General features: G+C 41.8%; 1 protein-coding gene across 4 annotated transcripts in view; it reads left to right on the top strand.

Annotated features, from left to right (window-relative positions):
- Positions 1-15,238, top strand: part of TLCD4 (TLC domain containing 4) — a 52,106-nt gene that overhangs the window by 13,561 nt on the left and 23,307 nt on the right. For 3 of the 4 annotated variants that reach the window (XM_072127585.1, XM_072127583.1, XM_072127586.1), the window contains exons 2-4: positions 6,406-6,566; positions 10,837-10,926; positions 14,681-14,739. In XM_072127585.1, the coding sequence (XP_071983686.1) occupies positions 6,412-6,566; positions 10,837-10,926; positions 14,681-14,739 (304 nt within the window). In that variant the 5' untranslated portion in view covers positions 6,406-6,411. Of the gene's footprint in view, positions 1-792; positions 934-6,405; positions 6,567-10,836; positions 10,927-14,680; positions 14,740-15,238 lie in introns of those variants that run through there. The other variant, XM_072127584.1, reaches the window with a different exon arrangement.

Raw genomic sequence — 15,238 nt, 5'->3', positions numbered from 1 at the left:
AAAAAATCAAACTCCTTTTCCTAGAACTGATAAACAGAAGTTTATCAGTTCTAGGAAAAGGAGTTTGATTTTTTGATTTTTTAATTTTTACTGTTTTTCAGAGCCCTCAGCGTACTTTAAACCTAGTTTGTCTCAATAATCCTACCATATACTACAGTATGACACAACGTGTGCTGACCGCAACGTGAACGTGAACAGGAACAGGATCAGATCTCTGCCCCCATAATCCACATGTGAATGAGCCCTAATACAGACCACAGCCAGAGGCAGAGGTCAGCGGGGGTGTAAGACAGTGAACTTGACCAGAGCTATGGACAGAGGAAAGCATAGTTTCTTTCTTTTATACCAAGAAAAATGATACTCGAGTATGACTGTGGACAGGACGCATGGACAGATTTTGGGTCTGTTTGCTTTAAAATGATGGGGTTGAATTGTGTCCCAATCTCATGCTGTTGAAGAACTATTTTCTTAACCTACTAGAAGAATATTTATGTTACACTTTATCGATTCTTTAGTAAAACAAGTAGTATGAACTATTTCTGATTTATGCCAAAGCTTTATGATGATCTCAGTTGGTGCAACACAACAAAAGTGTAAGTTTTTCCTGGTGACTTATGGCCCCATTAACCTTCGAGGGGAGAAAACCTGTTGAGCAAGTTGCTTGCTGTATAGAGTGATAGGCTGGTTCCATGTTCTGTACCATATATACGCCGGCCTTCTCTGCAGATGTTGTGAAATACGTTCCTTGGATTACTCGAGTTTCTTGCACTATGACTGTGCAATGATATCTGATCAGCCTGTTGACTGTCAGGATTCCTATCAGACATGAATATGATATAACTTGTCCTGCGCGCTTATCGTGTAGATGTTACTATGGTTGGACGTCTTCAGTGATTTCCGCTCCTGTCATGCTTTGGTAACCTCTCTCTCCAGGTAAAACTCAATATGTGTTAGTTGAAGCTGGCTACATTTTCAGCAGATATACATTAAACAACGTTCCTTGTGACTTTGGTGTGACTCTTATGTGACATGTGACAGTCACACTCCAGTAGATGTGAATTTGGATTATGTAGGTGCTGGTTATTTTTTAATTTTACAGAAAAACTACAACTGTGTGAGAGTCATGTGTCAATTTAATGGAGTTTTCCAGCCAAGGATCATGAGCACAGGGGCCCACAAGTTCCCTTCTCCAAATACTCCATATGGCTGGTGCGCTCTTGATCATGCTTCACCAGCGCTCCTTATACCTTTATGGTCTCGTAGAATATTACTCTCCTAGAAGTCTCAATGTTCTTAGACACTTATTAAAGTTGTGTTTTTCTGTTAGTTACAGAATAATACAAATGATGTGAACTTTATGTGTGTTTAAACATTTTTTGTAGAGTAAAACTTGGGTTCATTTTTGGATCACATATTTTTGCTGTGCACTTGATTGTGGTTTATTAAAATTTATTTTCTATGGTTGTATATATGTAGTTCAATATGTAAACAGTAATAGCTCCAATGGGAATTCTTGTGGGGCAGTCCCACTATCCTTAAAGGGGTTTTCCCACGAAACAAGTTAGGCCTTACTTGCTGATTGGTGGGGGTCTCGGTAAAGAGACACCCACAGATCATGAGAACGAGGCATCTGACGTACCCACGTCGGAGGCCTCGTTACTCCCCCAAGTGAGTGAAGGAGCCACCCGTGCATTGCCAGCCTGCACGTTAATCTCTATGGTGCTGACGAAGATAGCAGAGCAACAAGGGTTCTCAACGAGGTTACATCGAACCCCCACGTTCTTGTGATTTGTAGGAGTGTCATCATTGAGACCCCCACTGATCAGCAAGTTAGGCCCTGTCCTGTGGATCAAGAGACCCGTTCATTCTTCACCCTTCGTATGGATTTTGATAATTGAGATTGGGATTCCCATGTTAGTCCATATACATTGCAGATGATGTCTAGGTTTGGACAATGATACATAATTCAGGACAGCCAGAAGTAGGTGGAATGATAAGATATGTAACGAGGTGATGTTGTAATGGTGAATTTCATGATACTTGGGTAGAGGTCTTGGTCTCAAAGTGCACCTAGAGCTCATCCCGGCCATTCCCCATAGACAGTATATACCGAGCACCTACAGCCAATGCCTTTCTGCCTTCTTGGTATAAACCTTTGACCCTCCGGGCCTTCTCATCTGTACCATTGCCACATCCTCGCCTGACATCCATCATCTGTATCTCCTGAGAACTAGTTTTGTAAAAGATGAGACCTGGGGTTTGATCTGTACTTCTTTTATATGAGTTATCAGTGATTATTAGGCTCTGCTTGCTTGTTAGAATTCAATAAAATTTCCACCTTAATCTTGGATTCTTTATTAGAAAAGCTGTTAGGTGGATATAAAGAGAGGGGGAACTATTTCAATATATAAATTCTGTGTTGTAGTTTCCCTCCAATCCAATGGACATTTTAACAAAGACCTTTAATTACTTCCACCAACCCCAAATCTTTGCACCCCTTAGATTCTATTTAGCATATTGGGTGCTGAAAGTGGAGGGGGGGGGGTAGTTAAACATTCTTGCATTTTCTTTACATTTGTTAAAGATTACATACATCACATTTTAGCAAAAAGATTTGCATGCATTTGTATGGAGTCAGGTGTAGACGGGATCAGTGAACAGATCTTTTTATTACACATTGATTTATTCATAAGTCTGGACATTCCTTTCAGAATCATTCTTCTTTACTTAGAAATGCTAATGATCCATTAATAATAGACTTCTTCTTTACATCAGAGATTCTCAAGCATAAGATCCTTAATAAGTGACAGCGGGGCTTTACTATTCCTAAATATACCGCAATGTGGAGAGCATCATGTCACAAGCTCTGTCCTCCAGCGTGACAGTGATGGACAAGGCAGCTTTCTGCTCATCAGAGGTGTTAAAATTTACTTTCACAGGCAGATTGATTCACTGCAAATTGATGGAAAGATAAATTTGGTGTCATTTCCATGATAGTAAATATACATAAATTATGGATGCACTTGCTGTAACGATATATGACCTATCACATAGAATGACAGTGCTTCCTGTATGATACATTCTGCTCTACATTGTACTTCTACCTATATTGTGTCATTGCTTAATTAACTATTTGGTGGTAATCTAGTGACTGCAGTTTACAACCCATGACCGCTGCATTATAATGTGGTACATCATCAGAAAGTTTATACCTAGGAGTGGACGAGTTAAAATACAATTTTATCTTATTCTTGTTGTAGCATCCACATAAATAGTAGGACCTTAGGACCAAGCCTGATTTTTTCTTTTTTTAAATTTGCCCTGTGTCATTATAGGAGGTGATATCTTTGTAGCGCTTTACATATCCACGGGATTTTGAGATTGTTTTCTCGTCACACGTTGTACTTCAACGTAATAGAAACATTTTGATATCTTTTGTGTTTAGCAATGCAAAAAATGGAAATTTGGCAAAAAATTGTCAAAAAATTTCATTTTGAAAGTTCAAAATTTTCTGCTTTTCAGGCAGATCATCATAGCACCCAAGTAACTTTATAACTAACATTTCATAAATGGCCGCTTTATATTGGCATGGCTTATTATGCATCCTCTCTCTTTTTTAGGCTGTAAGGAGGTTCAGAATTGTGGGTGCAATTTTTCTAATTTTTATTGAAGTCATCAAAAACCTTCTTTAGAGGCACCTGCTCAGCTTTAAGAGACTTTGAGAGTCCTAAATAGCAGCAAAACCCTGTAAATTATGAGAGTTTAGAAACTGCACCCTTCAATGTGTGAAAAAGTGTGTTAACCCTTTAGATGTTTCACAGGTGTTAAAACAAAATGGAGGTGTAATTTACAAGCTCTATTTTTTTTTAGACAATACATTAATTTTGGCTAAAAATGAAAACTGATACCCAATTTTTCCAGAATATGAGGAAGCCCCATATGTGGTGTTGACTGCTTTATAGGCACAAAGCCAGACATGGAATAGAGCCATTCAGGGCAGATCTACATGTTACAGGCTATAAAATGTTTATTTTTTTGTAGTTTGGACAAATGGAGGTAGGTATTTTTAGGTTTTTTTTTGAACTGGTAGATTTCCTTTAAGGATGGATTGAAGGGTTGTTAGAGTGTTAGCTTGGAGACCACAGAGAAGAATAGTCCAAGTGGGAGATGATGAGGACACTGGCAACTTTGTAGCCTCTGGATTGAGAAAGGGTTGGATGTGAGAGATGTCCTTAAAATGGAGGCAGCCATTCTGTCTAGAGTTGCAAAAAATATGCCCAAAGTTCAAAACATTGTTACCCTTTTGCTTGTCCGTGTATATGGTAGCCGTAGTTGCTTGCAGGCTGCTTCTGGTAACCTCGGGTTACTTTATATACATGTATATAGATGAAATGGGTCGTAACCACAAGTTTTAATTTGTTAGGTTTACAACCAGTCTCCTTTTTAGTATATGGGAAACACATACAACAGGAACACATAAAATACAATTTAAACTTATTCCAAAATGAAGGCGTTCACTCACTTACCCTTTGTTGCACTCTAACAAAATGCCATTTAAAGTACCGTATATTAAAATTTGTGTGTGAGAAAACTTGTGTTGTATGTCCGCTCAAGGGAAGCCTATGAGTTTCCAAATTTGTAATGACTCTTTCTCAACTCTATGGAAACAGTCACCTTGCCGAGCAGATGCTGCTGCGCTTCATTTAAATGAGATTGTGAAACGTGGTTGTACGCTCGCCAAATGTGTGTTTATTTATATCATTCACAGCTTATTCTCTGTTGAGGAGTGGATTTGGGTGCTGCCTCTGCTTTCAAACAATATTTCCTGGAGAGAGCTAATCTCTGATGCTAGGTTATAAAAAGTGGTGAATGGATCTATCTTACCAATACTTGATCATTTCTACTTCATGGGATAAAATTTATGAAAAGTGGCAAAACCTGATGGTGATGGTTTCTGCCAGCCGCCATGTAAGTCCTTAAAGGGACTGTCCACTTTAAGCAAATAATTGTTTGTGTAATAAAAAAATGATACAACGTTCCAATATACTTCATGTGTCAGTTCCTCACAGTTTTCTGGATGTCTGTTTGCTGTCATTCTATAGGTGGTGGTTGGAGGCCAATGTGTGAACCAGTTAGGGTCCTAGAGGCCCACTCCCCCGAGGCTTAGTATTCAGTGGTTACTGCGTCGCCCTGCCTCCTTGTTCCTGATTGGCAGGTCTCATTCTATCACGTGCTGCTGTATGGAACATTGAGAAAGATATTACATCATTAGGCACTTAAAGTCATGTGGCCAGGGTTATGTCATGTACGGTCCTGTTACACCTACCTGATTTATGTATCTGATCACATGGAATCACAGCATAGCTCCATAGATTTCTACTCCTCCCCATACTCCATTGACTTCTACACCTTCCATTTTGTGTGATCCGATACATACATGGGGTAGACGTTGCAGATGTAATAGGACCTTGGATGACATCACCTTGGTCACATGAGCTGAAGTCCTAAATACTTAGAACAGGAAGGAGATGAGTAGATTGGAGGGGCCAGCCTTGCAGGACATTGATTGCCATGGATGTTGGGAAAATAATTTTTAGCTAAAAGAAGGCTTCTCTTTAAAGAGCTTAATGGGAAGCTGTCATTTAAAGGTCATGCGTAATGGACCACTCAGTAGGGCATTATGAATCTAAACACTTTGACCACTTGTCCGGCCAATTATTTTTTAACAAGCTAGGTGGTTTCAATGGGATGAATGTGTAGTCCTGCTCTATAACATGTTGCTTTAAGATAGGACACTCTGTGCAATTGGCTTAACTTCTCCTGCTCAATAACACACTGCCTGTACAATCTACAAAACGCCTACTGCTCTATAACATGCTACCTGCAAACAGGACAGTATAAAATATCTGCTCTGCTCCTCCTGCTCTATAACATTCCATCTGCATTTAAGACACCATTTACCATTTGCTCAGTGTCTCCTGCTCTATAGCATGCCGCCTGCAGTTAGGACACGATGTTCACTCCTCTCAGCTTCCTTCCTCCGTATATAATTATGGTGAAGTCTTCGATAACTTGCTCAGCCCCCCCCCCCAAGTGACTTTGTGTTTTGTAGAGCTGGTTAATACAATATAACACAGACAAGTGTTACAATATCTGCAATGCATCATTTGCTATTTTGGTAAGGTAAATCAATCCGCTGGTATGTATAATCAATCCCTCCTTCAGATATGCTGGCTTGGTTCAAGGCAGTAAGTTAATGTGTCAAGGAGTATCAACAATGCAGCATTTTAGAGGACTGCTACAAAGAAATGCGCTGTTGGCACTGGAAGTAATGTCGGCTATAAAGCGAAAGCTCAGCATATTCCATATCTGAAGCATGCTGGATGTAATCTCTTTCTCTTGTAGGTTACCATGCCTAATTTCAGCCCGCTGACACTGTGTATCACTGCGACCAGCTTTGCCGTTTCTCAGTTCCTGTTTCACTTCGGAAGCTGTTGGCTCTCCACGCGATTTACTTGTGGCTTCACCAAGCTCAATGCAAAGCAGAAGATCGAATGGAATTCCAGGTACAAGTGATGGGAAGAGTATTGTATATCTTACACTGCTGTGAGCACTTATGCCAATCCACACTGCAGTTTGCCTCCTAGATGAGTACAGCTTTAAGAATTTTAAATTAATTGGGGCACATTTACTTACCCGCTCCTGTCGCGATCCTCGAGGTGCGTTGTCCCACAAGGATGAAATCCGGCACGATTCACTTAGATTGTGCGCCTGTGATCCTGCATGTGTCGCTTCCCCGCTCAGGTCCGCCGGAGTTCACCTTCTTCTTCCCGGTGTATGTGAGTGCATTAACACAATTTGAATTTTAAATCCCGCACTTAGTCCATATCAGTTGGGTTGTCCGATGGCCACGCCCCCAAATTTGTGTCGAATGAAAGTCGGGGCGATTGCGCCAAAATTTCGATCTCGTGCTCCAAAAACCCCTGTTAAATGTGACGCAAATCGGAAATAGTCGGGAAACCCGACGGAAATGGCGTGTGCGGACCCTTCGTAAATGTGCCCCATTGTGTATGTTTGTCAACCCAAATATTTTTTGCTCCCCCCCCCCCACCTTCCTCAAACTATTTTCAGATTGTGTATAGTGAATCTCCTAATTGTCCTATGAATATCAATTGCCAATATGTTTATTCTGGCTAGTATGTGTTGCAGGTTTTATAATTAGAGGCACAGGAAGGAGGTACATTTTTAGGTGATTTTTTTTTAACAGGAGACAAAAGCCCCTGACAAAAAGCCCTGTACTGCATAGAACTTTAAGAAGCTCTATAAGACAAACTCCTTAAAGAGGGTTTCACACAAGTTAGGCCCTATCCACATATCACGAAAACATGGGGTCCCATTTACATCCGTCAAACCCCTCGTCGCTCCATGAGAGCAATGGAGTAGACGACTCTCACTGCTGTAATGGCGCAATCTATGTTGACGCCTTCCGTTTAAACCTTTTCCAGGGGCACCCGCTGAAATATTTACTATATTTCGATTTAATAGGGTAATAACGCACATAACAGGAGCACATGCTAGAGGTGTGAATTTAGCCCAATTCTGCACTTGTGTCCCATACGGCAGTCTCGGCTGCTCAATTCTCAATTTTAGCAACAAGCTCTGATTCTGTAGATGTCATAGGGACCTGATTACTACAGTCCCCAATTATGTGATCACTATGACAACCAATCATGGCATTCAGTTTAAAAAAAAATCCTAAGCCTATTTTAATGCTGTAAAATATAATTTCTTTTTTCCGGTCTCATATCACAGTGAGAAGGAAGAAAGGAGAGAGATATACAATGTGTGGGCGCTCCACAGTACTACTACTCCTATCCTGAGTATATGGGCCTTCACAGTACTACTGCCCTTATGCTGTATATATAGGGACTCCACAGTACTACTACTTATATCCTGTGTATATGGTCACTCCACAGTAGTACTACTTCTATCCTGCATATATAGGCACAGCACAGTACTACTACTCCTATCCTGAATATATGGGCACAGCACAGTACTAGTACTCCTATCCTGTATATATGGGCACAGCACAGTACTAGTACTCCTATCCTGAATATATGGGCACAGCACAGTACTAGTACTCCTATCCTGTATATATGGGCACAGCACAGTACTACTACTTCTATCCTGAATATATGGGCACAGCACAGTACTACTGCTCTTATGCTTTATATATGTGTAGTGCACAGTACTTCTACTCCTATCCTGAATATAGGGGCACAAAACTACTACTATTATTTTGTATATATTGGCACTGCACAGTTCTGGAGTATATCCTATATATATAGGCAGAGCACAGTACTACTACTCATATCCTGAATATATGGGCATAGAACAGTATTATCACTCCTATCGTGTTCATATGGGCACAGTACTACTACTCACTTCTATACTGGATATATAGACACAGCACATTACTGCTACTCCTATCCTGGATACATTAGCACAGAACAGTATTATCACTCCTATCATGTATATATTGGGACTGCACAGTACTGCTACTCCTATCCTTCAGTGCATAAGTAAACTTTCATCCTTCACCTTATATCCACCCTGGGGAAACTACTTTTTTAGACCAATTCTGATGCTATTTGTCATGGCTGATTATAGTATATTTAACGTATGTTATAATTTCCTCCAATCCCATCATCTCATGGCACGTCACGCAGTTCTTCAGGGTCATCCTTGGTCATGCTGAAAGTACCAGGGGGAACTAGTTTGCACTGTTGTCTCCTTACCTCTATGTTTTCTGCCTGACGTGCATTGTCATTACTCAGCGAGGTGAGCACAATTCCCTCATAGCATCCTATTTATAGATTATTATAGAGACATTTTACTCTGCGTCAGGCGCTATATAACAGGCGTATGATATGTGTCATCTGCTAGAACGTGACAATAGTATACTGAGCACAGACTGATTAGATGAGCCTCGATCGCTATATGGGATGTAGATTAAGCATCCGATTATTTGGGAACTTCCGAAGTTTTATAACAAGCCGTTTCCTGGCTTGGCTTTGCCTGCAATGCACAAGTACATTTCAGCTTTGAATTTCACTGACTGGTATCTCTGGGTGTAATATGATGTGCCTGTGGGGAATTTAAAGTAGCTTTCCCCTCTGTCTTGGCAACCAAGCAAGTTAATGTGGCTCTTTGAGATGCAGAGCTGAAGGAAAGACGACGGCTGTGTAGGAGATCCTGAAGCAAGATTTGTTGTGTTTGAGTGCCAGGCTATGATGACATCTTTCATAGCAACTACTAATCATTTTGTCATTTCTGTGCCTTCAAGGGGTTGTCCACTTTAATCACATTCCAGCTAAACAATTGATATTGTTTGTGTAATGAAAAGTTATACATTTTTTCCAAATACACTTTCTGTTTCAATTCTTCTCGGTTTCCAAGATCTCTCCTTGCTGTCATGCAACAGACAGCTTCATTGTTTTCTTCCTGTACCTAAACATCGGTCCATGGTAATGTGATGTCACACAGGTGCACAGCTCGCTGTAAAACACAGTGGGGGTCATTTACTAAGGGCCTGATTCGCGTTTTCCCGACGTGTTACCCGAATATTTCTGATTTGCGCCGATTGTACCTGAATTGCCCCGGGATTTTGGCGCACGCGATCGGATTGTGGCGCATCGGCGCTGGCATGCGCGCGACGGAAATCGGGGGGGCGTGGCCGAACGAAAACCCGACGTATTCGGAAAAAACGCTGCATTTAAGAACGGAAAATGTGTCGCTCGGGACGCGCTTACCTTCACTCAGCCCGAGCCGGTGAACTCTGGCGTGTTCAGATGTTTTTCGGCGCAGCAGCGCCACCTGGTGGACGGCGGAGGAACTGCCTTATTAAATCCCGTCCGGACCCGAATACAGCGCAGAGAACGCGCCGCTGGATCGCGAATGGACCGGGTAAGTAAATCTGCCCCAGTGTAATCTGAGCTGTGTGATGCTTTTGAGCCCTACACCTGTGTGACATCACATGACCATGGACAGGTGTTTGTATATAGGAAGTTAATATAGAAGCTTTCGATAGAATGACAAGTTATTGCCTCAAATAGACTGAACTTCTGATCGGAGATGCTGTCCTCCTGGACCTGAACCAATATCCTAATAATATTGCCTTTTATGTAAGCAACATGTTTCCCCAGATGACTCAGTAAATGTATTGTAATTCATACATTATAACTAAGTGAATGTAACCCACAGCGACATCTACCTACTGGCATCCTGTTACCTTGGTACTGATGGGTACGGAGTCCGCCTGGCCAATGTGTAGGGCTACGGCATCCAAGGGCCCATTCACACCTCCTTTCAGAGCTCCATAATTATCTTCTGTAACTAATGATATAACAGACGTCTAAATGATCTGTTAAAGTGTTCATTTATTTCAGTAAACTTATAACATCTTCCATTAGTGTTTGCACCACTTCCGTTAGCGCTGGGGTAATGTGAGACAGAAATAGCGCTGCTGCTTCCATCAAATTTTCCGCTCAAATGGAAAGGAAACTGAAGGAATGGATGCAAACAGGCAGTAACATTTAACATCCACTGAAATGAATGTACATGTTAACAGATGAGTTATTCTATTGTAATTAAAATGGGTCTTCCAAAATCTTAAAATTGCCATCATGGAGGCAGAAGAAGAATAAAACTCCTATTAATCATTTTATAAGTCCCCCATTGCGGTCCCACAGCCATATTTTGCTGCATCACTCACATGGCTAACAACCCACTGTAATCCTCCTGATTCACCTTTCCATCCCTTTATCTTCTGCACAGAACTGTGTCCACATTCCACGCAGTGGTGGTTGGATGTTTCTGCCTGTATATCCTGGTGTATGATGACGCCGTCAATGCTAATCCCGTGTGGTAAGTAAATATAGGACAGAAAAGGAAATATTAATTGCGAGAGATTCATTATGCCTCCTCCTCCAGTTTTCTGGCAGAGAAGGTATGTAAATTCCCCCCTCCGTTTCTCCGACCCGTACAATACTTTGGGTGTGTCTGGAATGGGGCAGGGGGAGTAGCGTGAATGCCTGCCCCACCTGATATTCCATAGAATGGAGACTAGGAGTAAACTCCGCTAGTTCAGACATGGCTTGCTCCAGATCTTTTAAGAAGCTAGAGCCTCTTAGTAGAGATAGGCACCAGCAGCTGGAATTTTAAAGAACATCTACCACCAGGATAAAGGATTGTAAACCAATCACACTGACATACTGGCACACAATGTAGCTGTAATGGGCTCCTGCAACCTGTCTTCAGTGAAAATAAGGTCCCTGGTGACAGGTTCCCTTTAGAAATTATGCAAAAAAACTTGTGGGGCTTCTGGCTTCCATTATGGAGCCCATAGCCTCTCAGACTCATTTGGAGAATTCTATAAGCCTTTTTTTTTTTTTTTTTAAACTAGGGCATAAGAAGCCAAAATAAGAGCAGGTCCTGTCAGAGGGGGCACGCACCAATACTGTATGTCAGTGTGCTTCTTGGTTGGCAATCGTTGATACTGGTGCTAGATGTCCTTTAATAAATTTCCCTCCACTGTGTTTTAAAAACGTTCAGATACAGTAGCCATTAATAAACTGGGCAAACCTGCTGTTAGATACTGAATTTCAACTTACTAGCTGAAGGACGGAAGAAAGCATAACTGTTAGATTATATAGAAGCTATATAGAGATGGGAAGTTGCAGTAGTATGTCAGAGCAGCTAAGTCTCCACCCAGCAGCACAGAAAAAATGCAAAGGGAGAAATCTGCTGGGAGATGATGAATACATGTCACTTAATAATCAGAAGCAATGTTATTCATCATATAAACACAAGCTTGTTAAAAGGTTATTTACCGGTAGCTTTAATAGGGTTTTCTAGGGACATAATGAGTAACCTTCATTTCAGAAAATATTTGATATTATGCAGGGGGAGAGTGTTGTGAACATTTTTCTAATATACTTCATAAAAGGAAATCAACCATTTAAAAAAAAAAGTAAAAAAACATCTAAAGATACTCACCTCTGCTCCTCTTGATGTTGATCCCGGCACTTAAATTAGCCAAGCTTGACACGCTGGGATCACCTAGAAAAGAAACTTATAATTAGCAGCCCGGAGTGCAGGGATGTGATGTCCGATGCTATGGGCTGCTAATTATGCACACCCCCGCACCTCCTTCTCCCATGCTAGGAGAAGGAGGTGAAGTTACATGAGAGGTGTGAATTCACGCTTCCAGCATGATAGATGCCTCCCTCTCCCATGTTGGGAAGTGCATAATTAGCAGCCTGGAGCGCCGGACAGCTCGTCCCCACGCTCCGTGCTGCTAAGTATAAGTTCCTGTGTGTCATGTTTAGAGAAGACCAGCACCAGGATCAACATCAAGAGGAACATAGGTGAGTATCTTTAGATGTTTTTTACTTAGAAAAAAAAAAAATGGTTGATTTCCTTTGAGAAATTCTAATTACGGCTTTTTCCCATGGCCGTATGCTTGCCTGAACCAGATCACAGGCAAGCACAGGAGTAGGAGTAGGAGCTGGGAGGGGTGAGTGCTCTTCACCCCTCCTCCCTCCATAGGTCAACTCAATGGCGGTGCAGTGACACACCGTGTGCTCACTGCACCGTTATCAGGAGCCATAGAAGTCTTTGGGGGCCATGATCTGGTCTCAAATTATGCAACCAGATCACGGCCCATATAACGGCCATGTGAATGCACCCTTAGATTGAAAAGAAACAGGCAGCAAAGTGCCCCTTAGTTACAGTGTTACTTCTCTGTTGCCATGGTAGATCTGTATACCAGATTGAAGATGGGTCTCTCTTCTGTTAGTTTACACAAATGTAACAAGTGAATGTTAACCCTTCCTGTTAGCATGAGCTATGAGCATTATTTTCAACAATCAAATTGAAAGTGAAGGGGTTAGTTCTTCCTTCTCAGAGCTCTTTACCTACACAAGGAGATTAGATATGAGCTCATAGTCAGCTCCATAGATAAACATTACAAAGTCTGGTATACGGATTTTTATGGGAGGGAGCTTTGTAACCTTATATTTTACATACTAAGGCTACATTCACACTGCCGCATGGGGGATGTATATACGGCCAATATAAGTCCACTATAGACGGCAATGGGCGCACGGCGCCCTATGGGAGCGGTAAGGTGCAGCACCGTACAACTTTTTACCCTGTGAAAAAAAGGACATGTCCTATCTTTTCACGGCATACTGTGCCATGCGCCATGTATCCCTATGGAGAAGGGCGAGGGTGAGCAGCGCTCACCTCCTCCTCCTTTCCCCGCACACTGTCGTTTGCCCGCCGTGCTACGGTACGGCGGGCAACGACTGTGTGAATCCAGCCTAAGCAGGATTTCTTGATGAAGTATATTAGAAAAATATCTGTCCCCCCCCCCCACATAATATTAAAAATGATCTGGTTAGGGTTTGAATGAATAATGAGCTAGTTCATTACATGTCATTACTAGTTCATCTGTGGGGGTGCAGTCGACAAAATCCCTCCAATTACTTCTGCTCCACTGGGGATGCAAATGGAAGCAGACTGCCTAGTGTCACACCACCACAATCACCTACTAGTGACCTTTCCTATGAATAAGTAATAAGAAGTGATGTGCGAACCTGAACATCAGTGCCGAACATTGCAGGTTTGTATTCCCGATCCCAAATCTGGAATTCGGCAAGAAGTTTGGCTTCTGCATTTGGCTCATCCCCTCTCAGTTAATACCTGCGATCGGTGCTGGCAGCATTTAATTGCTGCGCCCGCATATTCCTGAAGATCGACACTCCCCGTAACGTCATCGGGAAGAGTCAATCCTCAGGAAAATGGTGCGGCTTTGCTACGGAATTAAAAGGGCACCACCTGAGACTGGATCAGCACCGATCGTGGGTGTTACCCGTGGGGGGATGCATTCGGGTTCAGTACCCGAAGCCCAACAGAACCTTCAGGTTCGGCAGAGAACTTTACCGGGTCCGCTTATCCATGCTCATTACTAGTGAAAGTATTTTCTACTTTTTTCATTTTCGCTTATTCAGAGACACTATAGGACAGTGGTGGTGAACCTATGGCACTGGTCCCAGAGGTGGCACTCAGAGCCCTCTCTGTGGGAACCCAGGCTATCACCCAGCCAAAGGTCACCATTCAGGACTCAAGACCTAAATCAAGGAGGTGTGGAAAGAACTTGATTATCATTGTAGCCCCTTCTCCAGACCCTTGATCCATTCTGTTAAGGAGACTTTGGATGGAAACGACAATAATAATCAGAATTTCTCCTTCTTACTCCTGTATTGGTGTCCTCAGGGCGCCAATACGTTGGAAACCTATGAGTTACTTTAAATTGGCATTTGGCACTTTTTGCTTGTAATTTCGGCACTCAGTCCCTAAAAGGTTCACCATCACTGCTATAGGACAAGTAGAAGGCATTTTATACTGCGGAGTAGTTGGGAGTTATATATCTTCTCTATATATAGATAGAACCTGTGTACATCATTTCTTGATATATGAGTGTTGGGTGACATTGGCCAGCACTGCTGTAAATGACACCTTGTTACTCTATAAATCCGTGTGGCATTTTGCTTATGTCTATGTCGATGTCTGTCAATGTATAACTATACATAACCTGCTGCAATATGCTTTCCAGGGGAGACCCTTTCATGGTGAAGTTGAATGTTGCAATAACTTCTGGCTACCTCATCTCAGGTAAATGGCACCTCCGATGACATCGATAATACATTGCAAGGTTGTTTCTGTAAATTGAATTTCCTGTAGTCCATCTAGTTTTATTTTTTAATTTAAAGGAAATCTGTCACCGGCATTTCCACCATTAAACAACCCCCCCCCCCCCCCCTAGATAGGGTATGAAATATCCTTTTATAGAACTCTTTCACTCTCTTATGTTAAATCATGCCCAAAAAAAAATATCCCTCAAAGTCATATGCAATTGAGCTGAGAAGAGTCACTTTTTTGCCTGAGAGGAATCACATTTAGAGGCTAGAGGTGGATCATCACTGTCTTAAGCTCTATAGCACATGATACCTAAATTGTCATTATATCAAAGATATACATTTCATCTTTCAGATCGCATCTGGTTTATGGTTCTGTGATGTACAGAATTAACGATATACTGGCAGTCCCCGGGTTACATACAGCATATGTTCTTTAGGTTTGTTCTTAAGTTGAATTTGTATGTAAGAATTTG

This window comes from Engystomops pustulosus, chromosome 10, assembly GCF_040894005.1.
Source record: "Engystomops pustulosus chromosome 10, aEngPut4.maternal, whole genome shotgun sequence".
Lineage (NCBI taxonomy): Eukaryota > Metazoa > Chordata > Amphibia > Anura > Leptodactylidae > Engystomops > Engystomops pustulosus.
The sequence above is the reverse complement of the archived record's forward strand: the minus strand, read 5'-3'. Positions and strand labels throughout refer to the sequence as shown.